Source organism: Belonocnema kinseyi, chromosome 7 (assembly GCF_010883055.1).
Source record: "Belonocnema kinseyi isolate 2016_QV_RU_SX_M_011 chromosome 7, B_treatae_v1, whole genome shotgun sequence".
NCBI lineage: Eukaryota > Metazoa > Arthropoda > Insecta > Hymenoptera > Cynipidae > Belonocnema > Belonocnema kinseyi.
Window position 1 is genome coordinate 125,469,204 of NC_046663.1, and position 24,287 is coordinate 125,493,490.

Below are 24,287 nucleotides of genomic sequence, written 5' to 3' on the forward strand. Positions count from 1 at the left end.
TAGCCGATTTTGAATTAACTCATTTATTTAAAGTCGAAGAGCGACAAGATAACGGAACAATTATAGTTACAGATTTAACAGAAAAATGTGTTCTCATAGAGATTGAGGACAGTACATACATTTCAACATTACACAATATAGTAGAAATTCAATAATATAAATATTGTTTCACGATAATAACAAAATACTATTAATATAAAGATTTAAGACATTTCAGTGTACCTTAAAATAGTCTTAAAAATAAATAATTATTGTAAAACATATATGTAAAACAAAAAACATGTAGGCTTAATTTGGTTAGAAATGTTACCGGTCAAATACCGGATAGACCCGTATAGACGCCCTTTTCGAGTTTGGAGGAGATAAATTTCTGGTTCCACGTCCCAGATAGATCCCGGAAAAGCCCAGTTACGCGTGGTTTGTAGGACTTGGTTAATTTTTCGGTGCAAATGCCTTAATTAAATACCGGATAGGCCCGGATGGACGCCTCTTCGGGCTTTAAGGAAAATCGCGATTTTAGGTACCATGTCCCAGATAGGACCTGGATAAGCCCGGCTGAATGTGCACCGTATGAGTTGGTTTAATTTCTTTAGAAATGTTACAGGTCATACCCAGAATAGACCCGGTCAGACGCCCTTTTAATGTTTGGAAGAAATCAATTGCAGGTTCCATGTCCCAGATAGGACCCGGAAAAGTCCAGTTAAGCGTGGTGTGTAGGACTTGGTAAAGATATATGATATACCCGGATAGACGCCTCTTCGGGTTTTAGAGGAAATCGCAATTTCAAGTTTCATGTGCCAGGTAGGACCCAGATAGACGCCCTTTTAGACTGGAGGAATTCAATTTCTGGTTCCATATCCAGATAGGACCCGGAAAAGCCCGACTGAATGTGCATTGCAGGACGGTTTAATTTGGTTACAAATGTTACCGGTCATATACCGAATAGACCCAGATATACGCCCTCTTAGACTCAAGAGGAAATTAATTTCTGGTTCCATGTCCCGGTTACGTACCTGATATGCTCGGATAGAAAATCTATGTTGGCTTTGTCAAAATACATTATTGATCACGTTTTCCCTATAAAACCCGGATAGTACCGAATAATTCTCAGCTAGAGAATAAATAACCGAATAGAGCACGGATATACCCATACGAAATTTCGATCCAGGGTCTATTAGGGTCTGGTCCGGCTTCTATAGGACCCTATCTGGCATTTTAAGCAGTTTTTGTAATTGAATTTCAAAAGATTTAAAAATATTTCATAATATTTAAAAGAGTTCAAGATATTTTTTAAAAATTTAAGAGATTCTAAGTAATTTTAAAGAATTTTTAAGAAATTTCAGTGGAATTTAAATAAGTTTTAAGATTTTTAATTAATTTTAAAATATAAATAATGTTCTTGAATTCTTTAAAGTCTGTTAAATCTCTTGAAATCTTCGTAAATTTTTAGAAATCATTTGAAATCGATTAAATGTCTTAAAATATATATTGATTTCTTTCAAATCTTTTAAAATATCTTGAAGTATTTTTGAATTTATTTAAAATCTTCTTTAATTACATAAAATATTCAATAATAATTTGTAATATTTCTAAAATTATTATATTATAAATATATTATTTTAAGCTTCGCAACGTTTTTTATAGAATGGGTTGCAAACATTTGCAGATGGTCCTGCACAGCTGTAGGATATATTTTAGATTTTTTTCTTTATACTCGAAGCTAGGTTACCCGCGGGGCTTTAGGCGTTAGGAATGCGAAACATTTAGGGTTCGACCCCGCGACAAATAAAAATCTGCATAGCGTACGATTATAAATAGTGTAGTGATTGTGTAAGACAAAATAATTGTGTACTCGAACATGTGAACAAATATTAAAGTATAAAGTAATAATGCAAAAGATAAAAAATTTTTTCGGCGAACTTTATAGAACTATTTTACCTTTTTACGTATACACTACCTTTCAATCGAGGTTACGTCACCCCGGCCTTTAAATTTCATAGAAATTTGTAACACATTTCGTTGAATAGTTCAACGCAATGAAAACAAAGACGATTTATATTTTTTCCGTGTATCTTTAAAAAATAATTTTCAACGAAATTATGGAAGGTGCAGCTGAGAGCCATGCGTATGGTTGATTTACCCCAAACAAATTCTGTCTGACGCAGCCATCTTATGTTTAGAAATATCTATTAGAACATATGGCTGAAACAATAATATTGTTTCAATAATTATGGTATGGGTAAAATACGCCAACCGTATCGCTGTAGCTGAGCCAGCAATATATTATGGTTGGAATAACCAGAATTATGCGTGTATCGTCGAATTATTTCTTCAGTGTTATTGACAAAATATCTACTCCTTTAGAAATAGAATATATACGTAATAGAATTACTTGAAAGTGAAGTTAATGGTTCGTTTTCCTCCATTGCACCAGACTGTAAGGGCATATCATTAACATCATCATCTACGTCCATTCTCTGAGGCACAACAGACTTTTGTGGCAGCGCTTCTGTATACATTTCATCATTGGAAACATCTCCCAAGAGGTTTAAAAATTCTGCGAGAAAATTGTTTTATTTAAATCAAAATTACATTACATCATTATTTAGGTCGATTATGTACCTTTCACATTTGTTACTTATAATTTTACACTCACAATACAGTTTTGAAAATCGGGTTCTTTTATTTTTTACATACAATTCAAAGATTGCTCTTGAAGGTATAAATTCAATAAATTCTCGAGTTTAGGGATTTAATAGGATTTTTCAAATTTAAAGGGAAAAAAGGGGCCTGAGTTGCATCTCTGTGTCAATACACCAACATTAAACAACGTTTCGGTGTTCAACTAACATCATCCCGGGTCTGACTGGCAGTATTTGCTCTGAAAAATTAACTCCTACAATCCACGCTTAACCGGGCTTATTCGGAAGCTATCCGAGACATGGAACCAGAAATTGATTTCTTCAAAGTTTAAAAGGGTGTCTATCCTGGTTAATCTGGGATTTGGCTGGTTTTATTTGCACTGAAACATTGTCCCGCAATGCAGGTTTAGCCGGGTTTATCTGGTATCTATGCTGGAGCCATCCGAGACCCTAAGCCAAACATTAATAAAAAACGATATTTTATGCCATATGGTGCTTTTTAAAATTATATGTATAATATGTTGTAAAATCTGTACAAACTATCGTCCAAGGCAGAATCTAAATTGTTTTTTCGACGAAGAACTGTGTTCGGATGTACAAGTTTTCTGCAATCGGGTAAAAAGCGTTGTCTCCCTTTTTCAGGTGGATTGCTCATTTTCTGAAAGAACAATCTATATAAGGTTTCTTTACTGGGAGCGCGATTCAATTAGCTTTCTATGTTTTTACTGTTCTCAATGCAAGTATTAAAAAAGCAAATCACACGTGTTATAAAGTTCTAACCTCAAAATGCAACATTAGGTTTTCTTTCCACAAGGAATATTAAAATTGCTAGATATATTTTTCCACTACAGAACCGCATTTCAGTTTCCTTTTCAATGCAAAAAGTAAAAGTGTAACATTTATGAATTAATTGTGAGTTTGTATAAAACATGGCCTTAAAATATTTTAATATTTATTTTCATTTAATTTTAATATTTTATTTATTAAAATATTTAATATTTTTTAATATTTTAAAAATATTTTACAATCTGGACAAACTGTATAAATATTCACTTACCTAAATGCACGTAATAATAAATCAGCAACTATAGAATGTAATATGTGAAGAGGAATTCTATAATTTGTAGAAATTTATTTTAACTGCTTGAATAAACACTCTGCGTATATAAATCAAACTCGAAGACAGCGGTTGTGTGACTTTACGCCGTCCGAAAACGCGTCCATGTAAATAAATATTCAGTGAGAATATATTCAAACTTTATGCTCCAACTTTTGAAACTTTTCATGAAGAGTATTTACATGTATACATACAAAAGGTACTGCTTCAAACATAAGCTAACTTTATTTTTTTAAAAGCTTACCGGAATTTAAAACTATTTTTTCCTTGTTTCCCCTCAGCAATCTACGAAGAGAATTTAGCTGTTGATTGAAGTAAAAATACCTAGGGGAAGGTGGGGCGCGACGGAACAGACGGGTAAAATAGAACGCAACTATATCTAAAAAAATATTTAAACTTTAAGTTTGATATTAATTTATTAAATAAAAATAAGTCTACTGAATTAAGGTAAGTGAAAAAAGAATTGATATTTTATGTAAACTGTATCAGAAAGTAAGTGCAAATTTTTAGTACTTTGGAACTCAGGAATGGTGCCATTTTCGAGAGGAAATAAAGTACTAATAATGTTCTTATCCCATTTTCCCTTACGAGAATTTCAAAAAATGATGTTTAAATCTTCTGTTCTAGGCATTAGATTTACTTACCAATTATTTAGAAAAGAAAATTACGGATTTCAAATAAAATTGACGTTGGGGGCGAGATGCAACAAGCTGAATTGGGCGGAATGGAACACCGGAACATCGGCGAACTTAACGTGTCACTGTCAGTGTAGCCGGTCGCCGGTCGGAATAGTTGCTAGATATTTGTAAGAAATAAAAAGTAATAAAGTACATTATTTAAGTTATTAAAATGCGAAATTATAAAAGGAAGACTGCTAGTATGTAATGTTTTGTCTAAAATACGTATTTTAACATTATATCCCTTTTTGAAACATTATTTACAAATTAAAATTCATATTCTAATTGTTCCATACCGCCCCAACATGCGTTCTGTTTTACCCGCCACGTGTTCCATAGCGCCGCAACTAATCTGCAGTACTTAATACTTAATTTCTGAAAAATTAGTTTTCTCCATTTACAAAAACGTATGTGCAACTTGTAAATGATAATTTGGAGACAATTTTTATTAATATTTGTTTCTGCATATTCTTAGAGGTTAAAACTTAATCAGCGTCAAAGGTTTTGTGCACTGTCTCGCTCCACCTTTCCCTAATTGAACCTGGCGCCGGCCGGCACACGAAATAAACAGAATTCGATCGTCAAATCGACTCGTGACGTCGTCGTCTATTTTTCGTTATTCGGAAGGTTAAAAAAGGTTAAAAATAATGTCTTATGCGTTTTTAAAATATTCTTACTCGTGCAAAAATGCGGGTAAGAAACACGAAATTACGGAAATTGTGCATAACGATCGAATACGTAGGTTCAATCCCTCGAAAATGAAAGAAAAAGAGTTTGCAGTCACCTGTGGCCAGGGAATTTGCTTTGCAAGAATAGCAGTTGTCGCAGTTGAGTACATGTTTATTATGAAGTTTTAATATTTTTCATTGGAAATCTTATTAGGTCCTCAGAAAATAAATATATATAATTTTCGCTTCAGACGCACATTTTTAAAACTGGCCGGTGATTAAAAATATATTTAATTGAAAAAATAAATAAAATCTCCGTTTGTAACTATTTTTCACGAAGTAGCAAACAAACAATGTACATGCTTGTCATCGTTTTGTCGATTTCTTTGTGAAAGTAAATGGACTGTGAGGGCCAGTCCACAATAAGAGTCGTGAACTTCGACGTTCGAACGTATAAACGTATCTGACGTCATACGCCCGTTGTTGCCAACAGTCGCTCAGCAGACTGTCGTTTCGGGTTCCGTCGTTTCTTATTTATCGTAAGCGCCGTTCGGCATTCCAGCTTGATCGATGGATAGAAGCGACCTAACCTTATATTATGTTATGGCAGGTGTTTAATCTTTCACCGATTTCTTGTCAAGTACGCGGATTTTCTAATTATTTTTAAGTGACAGATTTTCAGTGCCGTGGAATATAACAATGGAATGTGAATTAATTGTAATCATCATTTGCTATGAATTCCTTCACATTCTTCGCCTATATGGCTTATATTTATCGTGGCGGGACATTCGAAATTGTCGCTGGTGGTGGGTGAAACCGCACCTCTTGGACCATGTACGTGATTTGTTTGGGGCATATAATACCCTTTTTTTTACTATGAAAATCATGACCTTGAAGAGTTTTACGGCATGACAAAAATGACTCCATGTCAGTTTGAGGCATTACACAATATAGTTGGAAATAGATTGCAAATTTTCAAATTTCAACATAAAGGTCAATTCAAAACAAAACAAAATGTTTAGCTTATATTTCAAACAAATGATTACATTTGAAACAAAATATTATAGTATATTATTTAACCAAATAATTGAATTTTTCTGCCAAAAATATAAATTCCACAAGAAAAACGTTGTAGTTGATATTATATAATCAACAATATAATATTTCTACTAAAACAAATTAATACTAAAACCAAAAAACGAATTTCCAAGCCAGAAGACGTATTTTGTGCAAAGCAGTTAAATTTCTAAAAAGAAAGTAAATTTGTGAAATGATAGCGAACATGCTAACGGACGTCCCCACACACTTTTTTGTGGTTTAATTCAAAAAAATTTTAATTGAGCAAAATGTGATTAATTTGCATAGCGCTAACAACGTGCGTGTATATTTCGAGGTTATGTATGTTATAATTCACCCGAGCGTTACTTCCAAACTACGCAATATTTTTGGCCGAAAACTTTGGACTTACAAATACACATAGTAACTAATATCCCGGAACTAACCTTTTTTGCAGGCAATCAAAAAAGTTTATTTTATAAATAATTTCCAGATTATCGGAAAAGCAGAGATGAAAAATAACGTAACCTCGAAATAATGCATATGCATAAAATTTTTATTTAGCACAATCAATTTTTTTTGTTATTATCCCTCAAAAAAGCGTCCGGGAACGTCCGTTATGATATTTTATAGCATCTCCGAATTCAGGTTTTAAAAATTTTAAGTTTTATGGAAAAAAAGCCGGGGACACTGTGAGTATCACATGCCCTTAATTGTTGACTAAAAACAATCAATTTTTAACCAGCAATGAAAGAGTTAAACTTATAGTGAAAAAAATTTTTTCAATAAAACAGCCACTTGAAGTAAAAAGAAAAGTATTTTTAGCCTATTAATTTGATTTTTTACCAAAGACATGGACCTAAAACCAAACAAAGAAATTTTAAAAAATGGGTATTAATTGCATTATCAATAATAAAGATACAATTTCTACCAAAAGGACTGATTAACTTTTAAAGAAGAAAGAAAGAATTTTCAACAAAGTTCATACAATTATAAACAAATTGCTTTCTTTTAAAGTAAAAATGATGAATTTTTTAGCAGCAATGAAAGAGTTAAACTCTTATTAAAAAAATATGTATTTTCAACGGCAGAAAAAATGTTTAACAACATAGATTATCACCAAATAATTTAATTTTCCACCTATGAAGATAAATTCTCAATAAAAAATATAATAGTTGAGTTTTCAACAAAATGAAAAAAAATGAAATTTGTATAAAAAGAGATGAATTTTAAAACCAAAAAAGCAAATTGTCTAGCCGGGAGACGAATCTTGTGCAAAAAATTTTAATTTTTAACAAAAAAATACATTTTTAACCCAAAAGTTTTCTTCTGTACCGAAATAGATAAATTTTTAACTGAAAGAGATTTTATTTCGACAAAAAAATGGAAGTCATATTTTATAATATAGAAGTTTACCCAGTGGGCACAAAGTTCGACGACGTCTTTACGACATCGTTACGACATTTTTAAGACAACTTTACGACATCATATGTCCATGTCGTTAAGGTGTCTTTACGATATCGTAAATAAATCGTATGATCTGACGATGTCTTTACGCTATCGTTCAGACACCGAAACGACATGGACACAGGATGTCGTAAATTTGTTGTAAAGATGTCGTAACGATGTCGTAAAGACGTCGCCAAATTGTGTGCCAAATGTCGAACCAAATACATGAACCTTAAACCAAACATATAAATTCTCTAAAAAGGGAATAATTAAGTTTTTAATAAAAAAGATTAAATTTTTACCAAAAGAGAATATTAATTTCCTACAAACGAAAAAAACTTTCAACAAAATACATGTATTTCTAAAAAAATGCTTATTTTTAAACTAAAAACAACCACTTTTTAACTGGCAATGAACTTTGAGTAAAAAAATTTGTTTACAGAAAAAAATGTCAAAAAATAGTAAGATTTTCGCCAAACAGTTTTATTTATAACTAAGAATAGAATAGAAAAGTTAAGTTTTCAATAAGAAAAAATCCAAATTGTTTAACTTTAAATCCAAAAGCTGACTTTTCTTTAGAGCAGTGGTATTTTCCGCCATTGCATAACGATTTCAACAAAATAGGTAATTGTTAAGCGGATAGTTGCATTTTGAATTAAATAAGAGAAAATTTTAAGCGTTAAAGATTACTTTCCTGCCTAAAAAGACGAATTTGGAACTAAAAAAGTTAAACAGAAAACTTTGAATTTCCAGTAGAAAAATTTATTATCCACAGAAAAGATGAATTCACCAGTAAAAACACGAATTCTTTATGAAACAGTTGATTTTTTTGAATTTATAGCTGAACGGATGCATTTAAACCTCAAAGAACTGAAAATCTCGAAAGAATAATTTTCCACAAAGAAGGAAACAAATATTTCTTAACTAAAACATATAATTTTTATCAAAAAATGGAAGAGTTCCACTTTCACTCAGAAAAGTTAATTTTAAATTCAAAAGCAAAACAATTTTCAAAAAATAGTTGAACTTTTAACCGAGAAGTTTCATTCTCAATTGAAATACATCAATTTTCAAGAACAGATGGATTTTCAACTAAAAGATAAAATCTTAAAGACAAAATTATTTTTTACCAAAGCCGTTCAACCTTAAAACAATTAATTTAATTTTCAATGAAAAAAGATGTATTTTAGACTAATTATGTAATATTAGATATTTGAACCAGTGGCGGATCCAGGGGAGATGTTTTGGGGGGTTCAAACATGGGATATATGCACACACACACACATATATACACACATATATTTTGACCCCCCCCCCAAATATTTTTCTGGATCCGCCCTTGATCCGCCGCTGAAATTTTTACTGAATGCAATATATTTTAAACCAACATTCAAAAAGTTAAACTTGTACACGAAGAGAAATTTTAAGAGAATAATTCATGGAACTGCTCCTTGATCTTATTCTAGCTTTGATGCAAGAACAAAGATCCCGGAAACCTTGTTTTTAAAGCAACGGCCGTTGATCTGAATGCAAGGTTTCCGAGATCTTAGTTCTTCCACCAAGCTAGAATAATTCAAGGAGCAGTTCCGTGATTCAATCTCTTCAAATTTCTATCAGTGTAGTAAAAAAGTTGATTTTGAACAACAAAAAAATGGTAAGAAAATAGTCAAATTTTCAGCGAATAGTTCAACTTTCCATCTAAGAAAATGAGTTCTCCAAAACAAATGTAAAAGTTGTATTTAAAATAAAAAAGTTGAATTATTTATAAATAGAGATGAATTTAAAAACCAAAAAGATGAATTTTCAATCACGAAGATTAATTTTCTACCAAAGAAGATTACGTTTCAACAAAATAAATAAATTTATACACGAATAGTTCAATTTTTAGTTTAAAAGATACATTTTTAAATAACAACGGAGAAGTTCAAGTTTTAGTCAAATTAATTACTCTTTAACACAAAAAATTAATTATAAGAAAGTAGTCCAATTTTCAACCTTTTTTAACTAAAATAATAAATTCTCTAATTGAAAAGACAAATTTTCTAGAGATAAACATTTTGAAAGAAAAACGGTTAGTGAATTCTAACTTTTCAGGAAGTTCAGCATTTTATTCTGCTAATCTGCACACAGAAACAGTTATTTCTTTTGGTAAATGACTTAACGCGTCTAAAGCTTATCTAAGAAAGAATTGAATCATACGTAATACATCAGTTTCTTTATAAATAAGTAATATATAAATATGAGCAAAGAACAATTGCGTTTAGACCTAGAACGATTCAAGATCAGTAACACAGTATTATTCTAATGAAATATTTTTCAATGTCCATGGGCAAGTCACTGCAACAATTGAATTTGACGCTGAAATATCTGTAAATACAGAGATTATTGTTGTTACAGGAAAATATATTTCACTGATAATCAGTGATATTTCACGGCAATCAGCTAATTTTTCACTGCAGTAATGCTTTCCTCGAAAGCGATAAATAATGAGATCCTTATCTTGGTTTAAGTAAGTAAACAACATTTTTCATTTCTTTGTGTACCTGTGACTAAAAAAGTCAAGCGAAGCGGCGTGAAAATTTTAAAATGTACGAAAATGAAAAATATAATAATAATTGACGAAATACAGAAAATCATACTTCTGAACAACATTACTTTTCTCTTCACTCGAAATTCTTCCATTACAAGAAGAATTTCTTGAAAAAGTTCATCTTGTTGTTCTTTCGACAATGAAATCCATTCTTTTTCAAGAAGGTTTAGAAACCCATCTCGGGTTGTTGCCAGTTTTTTCTTCTCCCACATAAGAACCGGTTCCGTCGTTTGTAGTCGTGCTTGCAATATTTGTGTTTTCAAGTCGATCATTTTAGTGCACATTGACGCAATTCCATGAAAATCAGTCGAACACTGCTGAATTGCGTCTTCAATCTTTTTAGTTTGAGTGTCCTTGACTCTTTTCTTCTCTTCTGCAAATTTATCTAAAGGGGGCACCTTTTTCCCCCGTTTTTGTTTGCTTACGGGTGCACTGGATGTATTATTAACGTTAATCGAGGTGGTAAATGGAGAGGGTATATCTTTATTTTTAGAGGATCGTCTTGATCCTTGCAAGTCAGGTGGAACTTGCACCTGTGTTATATCCTGCAATGGACATCTCTGAACGAAAGGCCCAATATTGTTTTCATATTGAGATTCCTTGGACCCCGGCAAAAAGGTATTTTCTGAAGATCTTAGGAGGCCAGGCGGATTTTGTATCGATGCGAAATCCCATAATGGCGTTTGGTTTTCAGCGATTGACGAAGATTTATTTACGGATAAAGTCGCCGTTGATGTCGGTAGTAAATCAGTTAGAGAACACGTGGATGCTTGAACTCCCTTTGCTGATCTTTTTTCCAAGATTTCTTGCAGCGGCCCAGCAAGCTGGTTACCTCTCAATTGAGGTTGACTTTTTGATACAGAAGATGATTCTGGTGCCCTTTCTTAGTGTGTAGAGGATGAAGAATCGCTCTTCGAGAAAGTCGAGTGTATAGGTGCGTCCACTACTGACCGGTTTACCGAGATTGTCTGGGTTGATCCAGCATCCTGTTCTCTTCTGCACTAAACTCTATCATCCCTCAGTACAAAAGACAATGGTGATCTATTTTCTAATTGAGTCAGGGGCAAATAGTCATTCTCACAGCAAGTAGACTGTGTGCGTTCTCGAACCACTGAAAAGTCACCCAAAATTTCCTGGGATGGCCCTGCACCCTGGTCTTCACTGAATTGTAACAGAAAATTTGATTCAGACCTCTTTAATGAAGTTGTCAGTAATCCCGGTGGTGAAGAACTTGCAGTACATGGAGTCGAAACCATTGAACATGGTACACGAGTTTTTGACGGACAACCCTTGTATGTGGATTATACTAGCGAATTTTGAATAGGCTTTTCGTCGGACGAATTCACAACAATGGGTGCTAAGTCATTCTCGATATGAATTAAGTCAATGGGACTGGCCTGGCATATTGCTGAAGAAGATTCTAAAGACATTGCATTTTCGGAACTCAATTCTCCTGCTCCAAGTGAATTTCTTAGAGATTGATACCGCGAGATTTGCTCTTCCTGCAACATTTCACTTTTGTCTTCAATAAGATGCCAATTGGCTCCTTGTCCTTCTTGCGTAGGAAAAATCACTGACCCTCCTGAAAGTTCACTGCAGACAGTATCGGCCAGTCCTGCAAGAATGTTTTGTACTGGAAATTTATTCGTTAAACGTTGACTCTGCAATGTGTGCTGTCCGCTGTTTTTTGTGAATAGAAATTGCGGATGAATTCTGTACGATGGCGCAGTGCCTGAAAAATGCAAACTATTATATTCATAAATAAATTGTATCAATACCACAAATGAGACAAATACTAAATATTTTTAAAACATAGTAAGTGATTATTACAGTAAGAACACACATTTCTAGTTAAAATTTAAACAAATTATAAATATTTTTCAAACAGTTATATTGAATAAAAAGCACAATAGTACAAACTAAATTCAAATTAGTTGAAAAATGCTTTACATACTTGCATCAGCAACACTAGCACCAGCGTCGAGATGGTCGCTAGTAAAGAGGTTACTGGTGCGCGAAGAGAGATACCTGAAATTACGGAACAATTAAATGATCAGGAAAGCGCTGTTTTAATTTTAAAAAATTTACTTCACACCTGAACTAAATAACAATTTTTAGATAATTCTGATTTATGTTATCACTCACTTTCTGTGTGTGATGTGAGCTTTCTTGAACATCATGTCATTATAATACATCCATTGAACCAAAGGCCTTTAGAACCAAAGCCGTCACGTCAAGCCACGCCGGTATAGTCAATTAAAAGTAGAAAACCAGGAGCAATTATTATCGGTTTGTGGAACAGCTGTTTGAATCTGTTTAACAAAGCGATAATTTTCTTTGATTTTTATGTATGAATTGATTATACCGACGAGCATGCCGTCACACTAAAATGCATAATTAGCGGAGGATGGATTTAAATACAAATAATACAATGCCATTTCTTCTATACTTTACACCTCCAAAAATTAAACCGAGAAGTAAACTTTAAATAAAATAAGATGCATTTATAAATTTCAGCCAACACATTCCATAGTACTCTATAATAGTATATCCATAGTATTTTATAAAATAAAATCGTTAAAATTTATCATCAATATTGTATCCATTTTGCGCTAACTTCAAACGCACACGTGCCCAGACATGGCTGATATTTTCTTCCGTAACATTGTCATTACCCTTTCGGTACAAACAAGTATAAGACTTCACAGTTTTAATTAATTTCCTGTTTTCATGCTGATAATTACTGTTTTTCCACATTGCAATGCCAAATTTTTGATGATAAAATCGAAAAGTATGGAAAGGAACTAAAGAAAACAATTTTTTTTATTTCGCAGAGAGCACTGTAACCTTTACATGTATGAACACATCGCTGGCTGGACCGCGGGGCGCGGGGGACTATTTTTCCACGACTTCTAGCACAGCTGTTTGTACTACATTTTTCATTGCAGGTGGCAGCACTTTACCAAGCGGGAATATTTGAAAAAAAGGAATTTCTGTAGTGTTTTACTAGGTATAGTCTCTTTCATAAAACAAGTGCTTGCATGAATGTGTAATATTAAGTAATTATAGATAAACCTATATCAAAATCGAAACAAAGAAGATAATAATAATAGACGTCAAGTTGTGGTAGTATTTAGAGATCCTCTAGGAAGAGTTGAAAGCAAACTCACCCAAAATCTTACTGGAACTTATTACAATGATATTTCTGTCTTATTAAGGGCATGTGACACAGCTAAATACCTATATTACCGACCTCACTTTATCAGTTCACTGAATGTTTTTTTGAACCTAAGAACCTTTTTTGTAAATAAAATATCGAGCTGAAACTTTGGAAAATGTATTAGAGTACAATAAAGTACGTTCAGGTACTGCATTTTGGTAGGAACTTCACTGAAATTTATTTAATCTTTTTTCTGAACCTCGACATTTTTTGAACGCTCGAACTTTTTTGATACATAAAGTATCGGTCTCAAACTTTGAGAAATGCAAGAGCCGAAAGAAAACTACCTTAGAGTACAAAGCTTGATAATAAAAGATGTAAAAAATATATTTAAACTATCAATTCCAACGGCATCAGCCTGTAACGTTGTACACGAAAATATGAACCCTCTAGAGCCTCGTCTAGCGGCCGCCAGGGTTCGCATTTTCGTGTACAAGGTTCCCGGCTGATGCCCATGGAATTGATAGTTGAAATCTATTTTTTTACCTCTTTTATTAGTAAGCTTTGTACTTCAACATAGTTTTCTTTCGGCTTTTGTATTTCTCAAAGTTTGAGACAGATATTTTATGTATAAAGAAAGTTCGAACGTTCAAAAAATGTCGAGGTTCAGAAAAAAGATGAAATAATCTTCAGTGAAGTTCCTACCAAAATGCAGTACCTAAACGTACTTTATTGTACTATAATACATTTTCGAAAGTTTCAGCTGGATATTTTATTCACAAAAAAAGTTCTTAGGTTGAAAAAAATATTCAGTGAGCTGATAAAGTGAGGTCGGTAATATAGGTATTTGGCTGTGTCACATGCCCTTAAGAACTTATTTTACCGATGGGTAAGACCCTTGGCGGACCGAAGGACCGAATGAAGCCTATACAAAGTACCCGTAAAGGCCCCATTTGGGTCCCCATTCAGTTCCTTTTTTAAAAACTAAAAAAAAAAAATACAGATAAAATCATCTTAAATGGTTGAAATTGGAATTCTACCTTAAAATTTGCATTAGAAAATCACGGAGTAATCGCAATACTTTTTCTTGCAGCGTTAAAAACTTCAAAACATAAAATCCCTGTCATTCACATGGGCTGAAGGCGACTTCAAGTGCATCTTCTTTTAGTAGCAATTAATAAGCGTTCCGTCGGTAACTTTAAGAATTTTGTGTGGATGCTTGCGCCACACTACGATGCAAATGACGCACAACGCTGCGATGCACGAGAGAGAATTTTATTTTTAAACTTCGTGCGCAACATATTGCTTGAACTATTATGGATGCGCTTGAAGACACCTTCAGCAGAAGTTAATGACGGTAAGGAGTTCGGTCCGTCGTGGACGTCATGCCAAATATTTATATTTCTCATTGGATAGCATTTGAATTTCCCGTGGTCACACACGCTGTGATCTCTGGCATGCGCAGCAGTTATTTCTGTGAATTTTTAGCCCAGATAGCACAAGAGTTTGCAGAAAGCTTGTATAAATCTCGACATGCAAGTTTCGGAAGCTTGCATCGCAAGGTTCAGGTAAGTTTCCCGCAAATAAGAAAATGTCCGTCATGTGGCAATATGGCGAAGCAAGATTGAGGAAACGTTGCCTGTCAATCTTGAACTTGATCCATTGCGCATTAGTTTTGCACGGCACCTAGGGCTGCGCAATAGTTTTTTAAGGTTCTCCTAGAATGCCGCCTCACGTGTCTACGAAAATGTATGATGTATGGTACTTGAAAAAAGAAATTTATAATAAAACTTGCCCACGAATCTTCCTCCAATGTTCGCTCAATATTGCAGGCAAGCTTTCACGAAGATTCCTATTCCAATGGTCCCTCAATCTTGCCTCGCAATACTGCCGCATAGCGAACATTGTCTTATTTGCGGGAAGCTTGCCTAAACCTTTCAATACAAGCTTCTGGACCGTGCATCGCAAGGTCTAGGTAAGCTTACCGCAAACTCTTGTACTATCTGGGAGGTTATGTAACGCCATGTGTCAAGTTAAAAATACACAGGAATCACAACTGCGCATGTCAGAGATATCCGCTTTCTGACATCACTGCTGGATACTTCTTGACAATGTTGTCGTTTACCGGGAAACTTCTCGGTTTCCGGGTAATTTTAATACTGCCTGAGATATTTCGGTAAATCGCCAAATTCCGGAACGGATCGGAATTTAAAGTGAATTTAAACCTTTTGTTTGACACGCCTCCAAAATACTTCTGGCTTCATTTTAGAACTTTTAACCAAAAACCATTTTAGAACTTTTAACCAAAACAGTAATGTTTCTCAAATTTGTTTGCGTTTTAACTTTAGTATTTTCATTTACAAACACAACTCTTTAGCTTGAATCCGTCATTGTGCATATAAGAAAATTAATTTTTAAATTGAAAATGAAATTTCAAGCAAAGAAAGGCATTTTCAGCTAAAATAATTGACCTTAACAGATAAATGCTTTTTAATGAACTTAAATAAAAGTGTGTATTTTTCCCGACGGCAATATAATAAATTGCATAAAAAAGTTTTCAAATGTGATTTTTTTTACAAAACATAAATTTAAGATTGTAAGTCAGAATCTGGTTTGTTGCTTTTTTTTAACAAATATTACTTAATCTATGAAAGAAGAACTCCTTTATTATTTTGTATTTATTCAAAAACTGTTAGGATGAGAAATATTATCAAGAGAATGTTGGCCCAAATAAATGTAAATCAGATTGTAGACAATTTCTTATCACAAATGTTTATTAAAAGATAGTAATTATGTATTATGTATTATTATCAGTTATTATGGCATATATTATCAAAGAGAACTGCAATTGTTAGCGCTTTTCCCATTAGTTACAAAATTAAAGATAATGAACAGCCTAAAATGAGATTTCGATGTAATCTCTTTAGTAAAACAGTTTTTCATGGAAAAACCTTATTATTGGTAAAGACGTTGGTTATCTAGTTCTGTATTCAGGGTGGCCGTTTTAAACAAAACAAAAAATCACGGTCATTTCCGGGTTTTTCCGGTTTAGCAAACATTTTCCGCGGTCAATAAAATTATGCAATTCGAACTCTAAAGCTTAACTTTCTTTCATTTGCAGTAATAAAAACAAACTACAAATTGAAGCACTCAAATTGTACCACTTGAATTTTGAACTTTTGAAACCGAGGTTTCAAAGTTTCTTGATTACACTTTTTTTTATTGAATTGCTTTATAATATTCACTTGAAAAATGGAAGTTACTAACAATTTTCAATTTAGAAATTTTAAATAAAATGCAGATAAACTGCTAAATTGAGAATTTTTAACTTTGAAAAATTAATGAGTTCAAAGATTCAAATTCAATTCTATAAATATAAATCTACGTTATCATTTTGAACTCATTCAATTAAAGAATCAGTTAACTTTTCAATTTTTAAAATTACATTAATTTAAACAATTTTAAGATAGAAAAGTTCAAAAATGGACAATTGCATTTTTTAAACTGAGCACTCCTTAAATTAAAAATTAAATTCTTTTTAACTTATGTTGTTCGGACATTTTGGAAAAGCTTCAAATTTTATTTCAAAATCTTGTTAAATCTAGAAGTTATTTTTAATTTATGCAACTTTAAAATTATTTAAATAATATATTTAAATAATATTCCAAAATAAAAAATGGTTTGCAATTTTCCTAGGAATCTAACGAGAATGTTTTTAGTCTTTTGAAGCCTTTCACAATTCTTAAAAAGTTTACCATTTTCTTTTAAATCTGCAAAAATCGACATTTTATTTTAATATTAGGCTGTAGCTATTTGCACCGAAATTTCGGTTCGACTAGCCGAATTTTGTTGGTACAAACTTCGTCTAAATTACATGAAATCATTTCAAGTCTTCAATTAATTTTCAATCTTTTCAAAACTTCCAAACACCTATTAAAATTACTCAAATTTCGTCCAAAAATAATAAGGGTCCAATTGCTATTTAAACATCTAAATTGATACATTTTACTTAGATATTAAACCTTTCTTTTTAAATAACAATCAAAATAGTAACGTTCAAAGCTCAAAAGATATTCAAAATTTTAACGATTCAAGTTTTCCCAGGTAAAACAATTCAATTTCAAATTGTTTATTTTTAAATATTCGGTTTTGATTTATTCGGCAAGTTTGAGCGCGCCTACGGCCCGCGACGGTTGAATCTCGCGCTTCGCACTCCAACATAATTACACCTCGCGCTTCGCGCTCGGATATTTATTCTTTGCATTTGGAATGCTTGAAAAAAACTTTATTAAAAAGATCTCTTTTAGATGGCAGTATTTATATGCATCTTCATATTCTGAATTGTCTACTTAATTAAGTATAGTCAAAGATTAAGTTTCTCAAAGCTCTGTAGGCTTTGAGGTACACATTCTTATCGTGACACTCGCGCTGCGCGCTCAATTTCCGACAGACATTTGTAAACAGGATTTGTTGGATTTTTTTTCTCGTAACTTTCGTCGTTTTTCCACACATTTTTTTTATTTTACTTTTTTCAACGTTATTTTTCATGAATAAAACAAAAAGTACGCGTCCTATCAAGAAGTGATTCTTAACGAAATGGTAGATCTTTTTTGGTATAATTATTTTTGTTAATTCATCTTTTTTTGTATCCTACATAGTTTGTCTACAAAACGGAATATTTTATTTTCCATTATTTTTTGTGCAATCAAAATGTGAATTTTCAATTTTAGAAGAAAATCCAAAAATTGTTTCAATACTATGAATATCCGTATATAGAATTTTCAAATTCAGAAAAAAGTGGTCTCAAGAATATTCAAAATGCGCTCAATTTTTGAATTTTTATCAAAAATGGCTGGTTAACGAACTTGTCTTTTCTTTTATGATCTAGAAAAAATGTGCCAAAGATGGATTTGATTCGTTCATTTTTTCGAGAGTTATCGTGTTTACGGACGGACGGACAGACAGACAGATGCCATCATGAAAACCTGATTTTCGGATTCAGGGGGTCTCGAAACGTGGAGATCCGTTGAAAAATTGTGATGTCAAATTTCCGACAATTCTAATACTTTCTCAATCATAAATGATGAGAATGTAAAAATTTAAAATAGTATGCATTAATATGTTACACTGAGCCAATATTTTAAATTTAGTAAAAACGTTTAGTTACAAAATACATTTTTCCGATGTAATTTTTTAATTAAAAATAGTTTCGAAAGTTTCAGTCGGCTGTTTGCTTTTTCTTAATGATTAAGACTCGAGTTGAAACAGATTAATTTTTAAATTTAAAAGCTGGAAATTTCGAATTTTTAACGGATTTAGAATGGTTTTGACCAATCAATTATTCAAACAATGATTTATTTATATTTACAGTTTGATCCAATAAAAATACTTTTGATACGAGTTTGATACGATCATTTGAGCACCTTTCGAATGATTCATGCAAAAATCAGTAATAATATGATTTTTTTCTGATACAAAAAACGCGTTTTATAGACGTGAAATGTTAGCGGGAGAAGAATGGAGATACAAAAATGGTTATTTCATTTTCTTCTCCTTGAACTATTGATCTGAATTATTTCATGGAATGTTAATAATTTTCTGTTCTTGTTAGATTATCTTCAAAATTATTATTTTACAAATGACTTTCTGCATAAACAACAGTAGATTGAAGACAGAAGTATTTTTGGAGGCGTGTCAAAAAAAGGTTTAAATTTACTTCAGAGCTTGATTGTAAGCTTAATTTTAATCCGATCATTACTGAATTTTGATAAAATCATTGGAGCACCTTTGGAATACTTAATGCAAAAATCAGTAATGATATGATTTTTTCCTGATACAAAAAACGTGTTTAATAGACGTGAAATGTTAGTGGGAGAAGAAAGGTTGTCTTACAAAAATAGAAATTACTGTGCTTCACTGCACTAACAAGCCCGTTACTTTCTCGCTTGCCCTCGCGTATTTGCTTTGACGGAAGAGGGACGCCGATAGTTGCCTGTGGCCACATGACCATGGTCGCTTCATGCCCTGGGAAATGCAGTTCGAAATGTCCCAGGCATATGGAAGGAGTTGAAATTATTTACGATGGGTGCATTATGTTTTCTACCGTTTGAAGGAAAAAGTGGGCCTGCAGTAAATACATCGTTATTACTTCACCCCCCAGACTCAACTCGGATTTTCCAAGAGTTTTGACACAGGTTCAGAAAAATTCGGTTTTTAATATCAAAAAATTAATTTAAAATTTCGAAAATTTGCGGATGCGTTGTTAAGACATAAGTAAGGTAAATGACATAGTCCCTACTTCGAGAAATGAAAGCAACTTCTTCAAATTAAGCGTTGAAAATGATCAAAATAATTTTCAATATTAAATAAATAATATAGCTACAACAAAATTATTAATATTGCACGGTCGCTTACCTTTAACCAAGCTTGAAACAATAAACTGCAATCGTTTTCACTGAGGCAATCGCTCATAAATGCAAAAATAATGAACTTCCAAAAACGTTCAATCTTTTCAATTTTCCGGACAAACTATTCACTTTATGGCATTGTTTTATATAATCTTTTTTATTCAGGAGAAAATTTAAAGTGTTTTATTATAAAACTATTTTGCTCTAAAGCAGCCGTTTCCAAGGAAAATCCAAAAACATGAAATAGGCCGCCATATTGGAATATGGCGGCTCGAGCGCCCCCCCCCCCCAAATTTACTGAATTTTGGGAGGTGTTTCAAGACCCCCTAAGGAAGCTTCCTGACAACTTAGTTCATTGTTATAAATTATTTCCATTTAAAATCCTTCGTTGACTGGCCTAAGAATATAAACTGAAGATTTTTAGGCTCTGAAAAGCTTTGAGAAATTCTCTGCTGACAATCATCATAAATTACAAGCAGAGGTTGAAATTCAAATAAGAATTCGATTATAAATAACAAGCATAAAGGCCATCTCAATAGAATAGCCGACACTCAAGGGTCCTTTGTTAAGCTTTCATATTAAAGTTAAGAAATAGATTTTTTAAATTTCAAAGTTAACAGCCTAAAACATAATAATTCGGAATCTACAGATTTCGATCATTTTAGATATCTAACTTTTTTACATGTTTAAAATTGTAATTAATGTAACCTACCTCTTTAATGGAATGAGATACACAAAAACAGACAACATTTTTTAATTCAACTTCAAAATAATATATTATAAGTTATAATTATAAATATGAATAATAAGAAAATTCATCAATTAAAAAAAGTGTTGATAATTAGAAGACAAATTTAAGAAGGAAGAGTTGGGTTAACGATGGCCAACTATTGTAAATAATTGCCCGCCCGGTACGTGCCGAATATAATAGGACCATTATGTGACCGTCGCATCACTCTACTATCGGCGAGAAAACTATAGGCATCTGGCTTTGAAGCTTAACAACTCAGTCAAAAAAAATGCTAGCGCAACAAAAAAACAGTCATATAAAAGCTGAAAGTATTCTACGTAAATGAACTTGAAGATGTTTATGTAAAAAAATTTTTGCGCTTAGCAGGCTGAAAAATATAAAAAAAAGTAAGGATTTTCAGGTACATTTAAGAACAGTCAAGTTTAGAGCATTATTTCTTATACAGAGGACGATGGGAAAAATTTGAAATAATTCATGAGTATGAGAAAAACTGTCGTGAACCAGTTGTAGTTAAGAAATTAAAGAAATAATAAAAATTGTTGCGTAAAAGTACAAAAATGTGCAACTATATCATCTTCAGTTCTAATACAGATATTCAAGCGATTCAAACTGCAAACTGTAATGGATAGGCTCTGTATTTATTTTCAATCACCCGTAAGGATGTATTAGTCTTATTTTTTGTGAAAATCGCGATATTTTTAGACATCTTTGTTTGTTGGAAAACAAGTGACAGAAAGCAGGGGGGGGGGGGGGCGCTTTTTTACTGCCGACCGCTGGTCCCTTTCTTCGGCCCGTGGCCTGGTGCCATCAATGTTGTTCACAACAGTTTTCCTCATACTCATGAATTTTTTCAAATTTTTTCCATCGCCCCTTGTATAAGAAATAATGCACTAAACTTGACTGTTCTTAAATGTACCCAAAAATCCTTAGTTTTTTAAAACATTTTTGAGTCTGCTAAGCACAAGAATTTTTTTACATAAACGTCTTCAAGCTCATTAACGTAGGACACTTTCAGCTTTTAAATGACTATTTTTTGTTGCGCTAGCATTTTTTTTTTGACTGAGTTGTTAAGCTTCAAAGGCAGATGCCTATGGTTTTCTCGCCGATAGTAGAAAGGACCTCGAAAAGGACCCAAATCTCTTTGATTATCTCCCAGAATAAATCATTTAAATCGATCCTGCAGATAGCCGCAAACGGGCCAGGCTATTTCGCTTGAGAATACTCTGAGATTTCTATCGGTAGGTTACGGATTTTAATTAACTGTCTTATTCTTAAACGTCACAGACAAAAACATAAAAAAGGGAAAAATAAAGCAAATTTTTTATTCATTTATTTCTTATTAATGATTATTTTCTTATTAGTGAAACACATCATACTCCGATGAAAGCTGCTTTACAAAAAGTATCGCCAAGAGCACAAAAAGGAGAAGAGATATATACAATCTGGATCGGCAGTTCCTGAAAATAAGCCACTCACTTGGAAATATTACGATATGATGGGTTTCCTTGAGCAACATATTGAACACAGAAAGTAAATATAAAAACTTCGCTTACCTATTTTTAAATCATCTATTTCGGTTAATTAATTATTTTTCACATTTTTCGTTTTTCTTATTCTTTTCCTGAAATTATCACGGACTGCTACCAATATGCTTCATGTTGATATTTACGAGACGAAAACACAGTATCTCAGCACGGTTTCTTTAAAATTACTTGAAATGAAAAGGATAAACAGCAAAAATGTTTAATTTAAAAAAAAATTTTTTTTGGAATGTCGACAACCACTTTTCGAAGAAAAAAATCCATTTTAATATAATGTTTAAAAATATAAATACCCAGTTTACTGTAAAACAAAGGGAGATATGAAAAAAAATTAAGGGAGAAAATATCTTCCCTGGAAAAATTCGTGCAAAAAGACCCCCTTTATATAGTAATTGTAATCTCTATTCTCTTTCACGTAAAACTAGAATTTTTTATTTGAGTATAAATTTCTGTTTTTCTTGTTCTCCATATAATTATTTTAAATAGAAAAAGTAGGTATGTATTATTAAACAAATTTTTTTACACTGTGAATTTTGTATTTTTTTATACAAAGAAAATAAAGTTTTTTAAGAAAACGAAGGTAGACTATAATTTCTAGTCTACCTTCGTCTTCCAATTATCAGTTTCGCTCTGTTAACCTTTTTATATCTCACTTCTTTTCCAAGAAAAAGTGGGTTTCAGAATTTTTATAAATTAAAAAGTGGATTTTTGTGAAAAATTTCTTCAGCGAATTCTCTGAAATAAAATATTACTACTTTTTCATAAAATAGTGTGAAATATTTCAGATACGAAATCGAGAGATACATTTTAAGTGTTCGCACTTTTGGGTGAAAGAACTAGCGAATTGTAGGCTCCGTAAACGAATCAAAATTGAAGACTATCTTAAGGGCATGTGATACTTACAGTTTCCCCGGCTTTTTTCCACAAAAATGAACACGTTTAAAAACTGACTTCGGAGATGCTATAAAATATCATAACGGAAGTCCCCAGTCTCTATTTGAGGGATAATAACAAAAAAATGTATTGTGGTAAATAAAAATGTTATGCATATACATTATTTTGAGGTTACGTCGTTTTTCATCTCTGCCTTTCTGATAATCTGGAAATTATTTATGAAATAAACTTTTTTGATTGGCTGCAAACAAGATTATTTCCGGGAGATTAGTTACTATGTTTATTTGTAAGTCCAAAGTTTTCGGCCAAAAATATTGTGTAGTTTGGAAGTAAAGCTCGGGAGAATTGTAACACACATAACCTCGAAATAGACACGCACGTTGTTAGCAATATCAAAAGAATGTTGATAAAAAAAACACAAAAAAAGTGTCCGGGAACGTCCATTAGCATGTTCGCTATCATTTCCCAGATTTTGAAGACGAAATATTTCTTATCCTAGGAAAAAAGCCGGGGGAATGTAACACTGAAAAAATCGATACTATTTCCTAAGCGCTATTCAAATGAATCAAATTTTGCTAAATTAAAACTTTTTTTAATTAACCTACAAAAAAAGTATGTGGGACATCCGTTAGCATGTTCGCTATCATTTTCCAAATTTTAAAGACAAAATATTTATTATTATAGAAAAAAAGCCGGGGGAACCTAAAACTGGTATAATCGACAATTTTCTAAGTATCACATGGCCTTAAGACTCGAAGAGCGAAAAAATCGTTCTGTTTCATTTTCGTGTTAATTATAAGAATCCCTATAATCGTAAATGTATCCGTCGTTTCTGATTTTCTAATGGTTTTACATATACTACTTTTTGAAGAAATTATAAATGAAATGTAATTTTTATTTTCTGCTTTTCAGGACAGTAAGCAATTTCAAACTAAGTGGAGATGATGATTGGGAGATCTACGAATCTGATGATGTTAATGATCATATTGAACATGGCGACGACCAACAGTACGTACATGAGACATCAGCGCATGAAATAAATGTTAATGCTACTAATGATAGTGTAGGTAACACTGAAAATGTCAGACCCGAATACGATTACGGCAATGATTATATATGCTTATTTTTCGTGACGTTTGGCAAAAAATTCCAGAATAACATCGTCAAAACTGCTTCTTTAAGTTAAGAAAAATGATTCGCAACAAGAAACAAGGGCTTCCCGTACACGATTAAAGGTAGAAATACTGGAAATGTATTTAAAAAACTGAATTAATTATATGATGTAACATCGAAATGTAATTCTAAAGTATTTACGAGGATCACTGTGCGTCTACT

At 32.4% G+C, this 24,287-nt stretch overlaps 1 protein-coding gene across 1 annotated transcript; it reads left to right on the top strand.

Annotated features, from left to right (window-relative positions):
• Nucleotides 1–13,068: 13,068 nt before the first annotated feature.
• On the top strand, nt 13,069–24,271 carry LOC117177468. Its single transcript, XM_033368190.1, has 3 exons — nt 13,069–13,209; nt 21,879–22,047; nt 23,865–24,271. Exons 2-3 carry the CDS (start codon nt 22,010–22,012, stop codon nt 24,136–24,138), a joined length of 312 nt encoding a protein of 103 aa, XP_033224081.1. The 5' UTR covers nt 13,069–13,209; nt 21,879–22,009; the 3' UTR covers nt 24,139–24,271.
• The last annotated feature ends 16 nt before the right edge of the window (nt 24,272–24,287 follow it).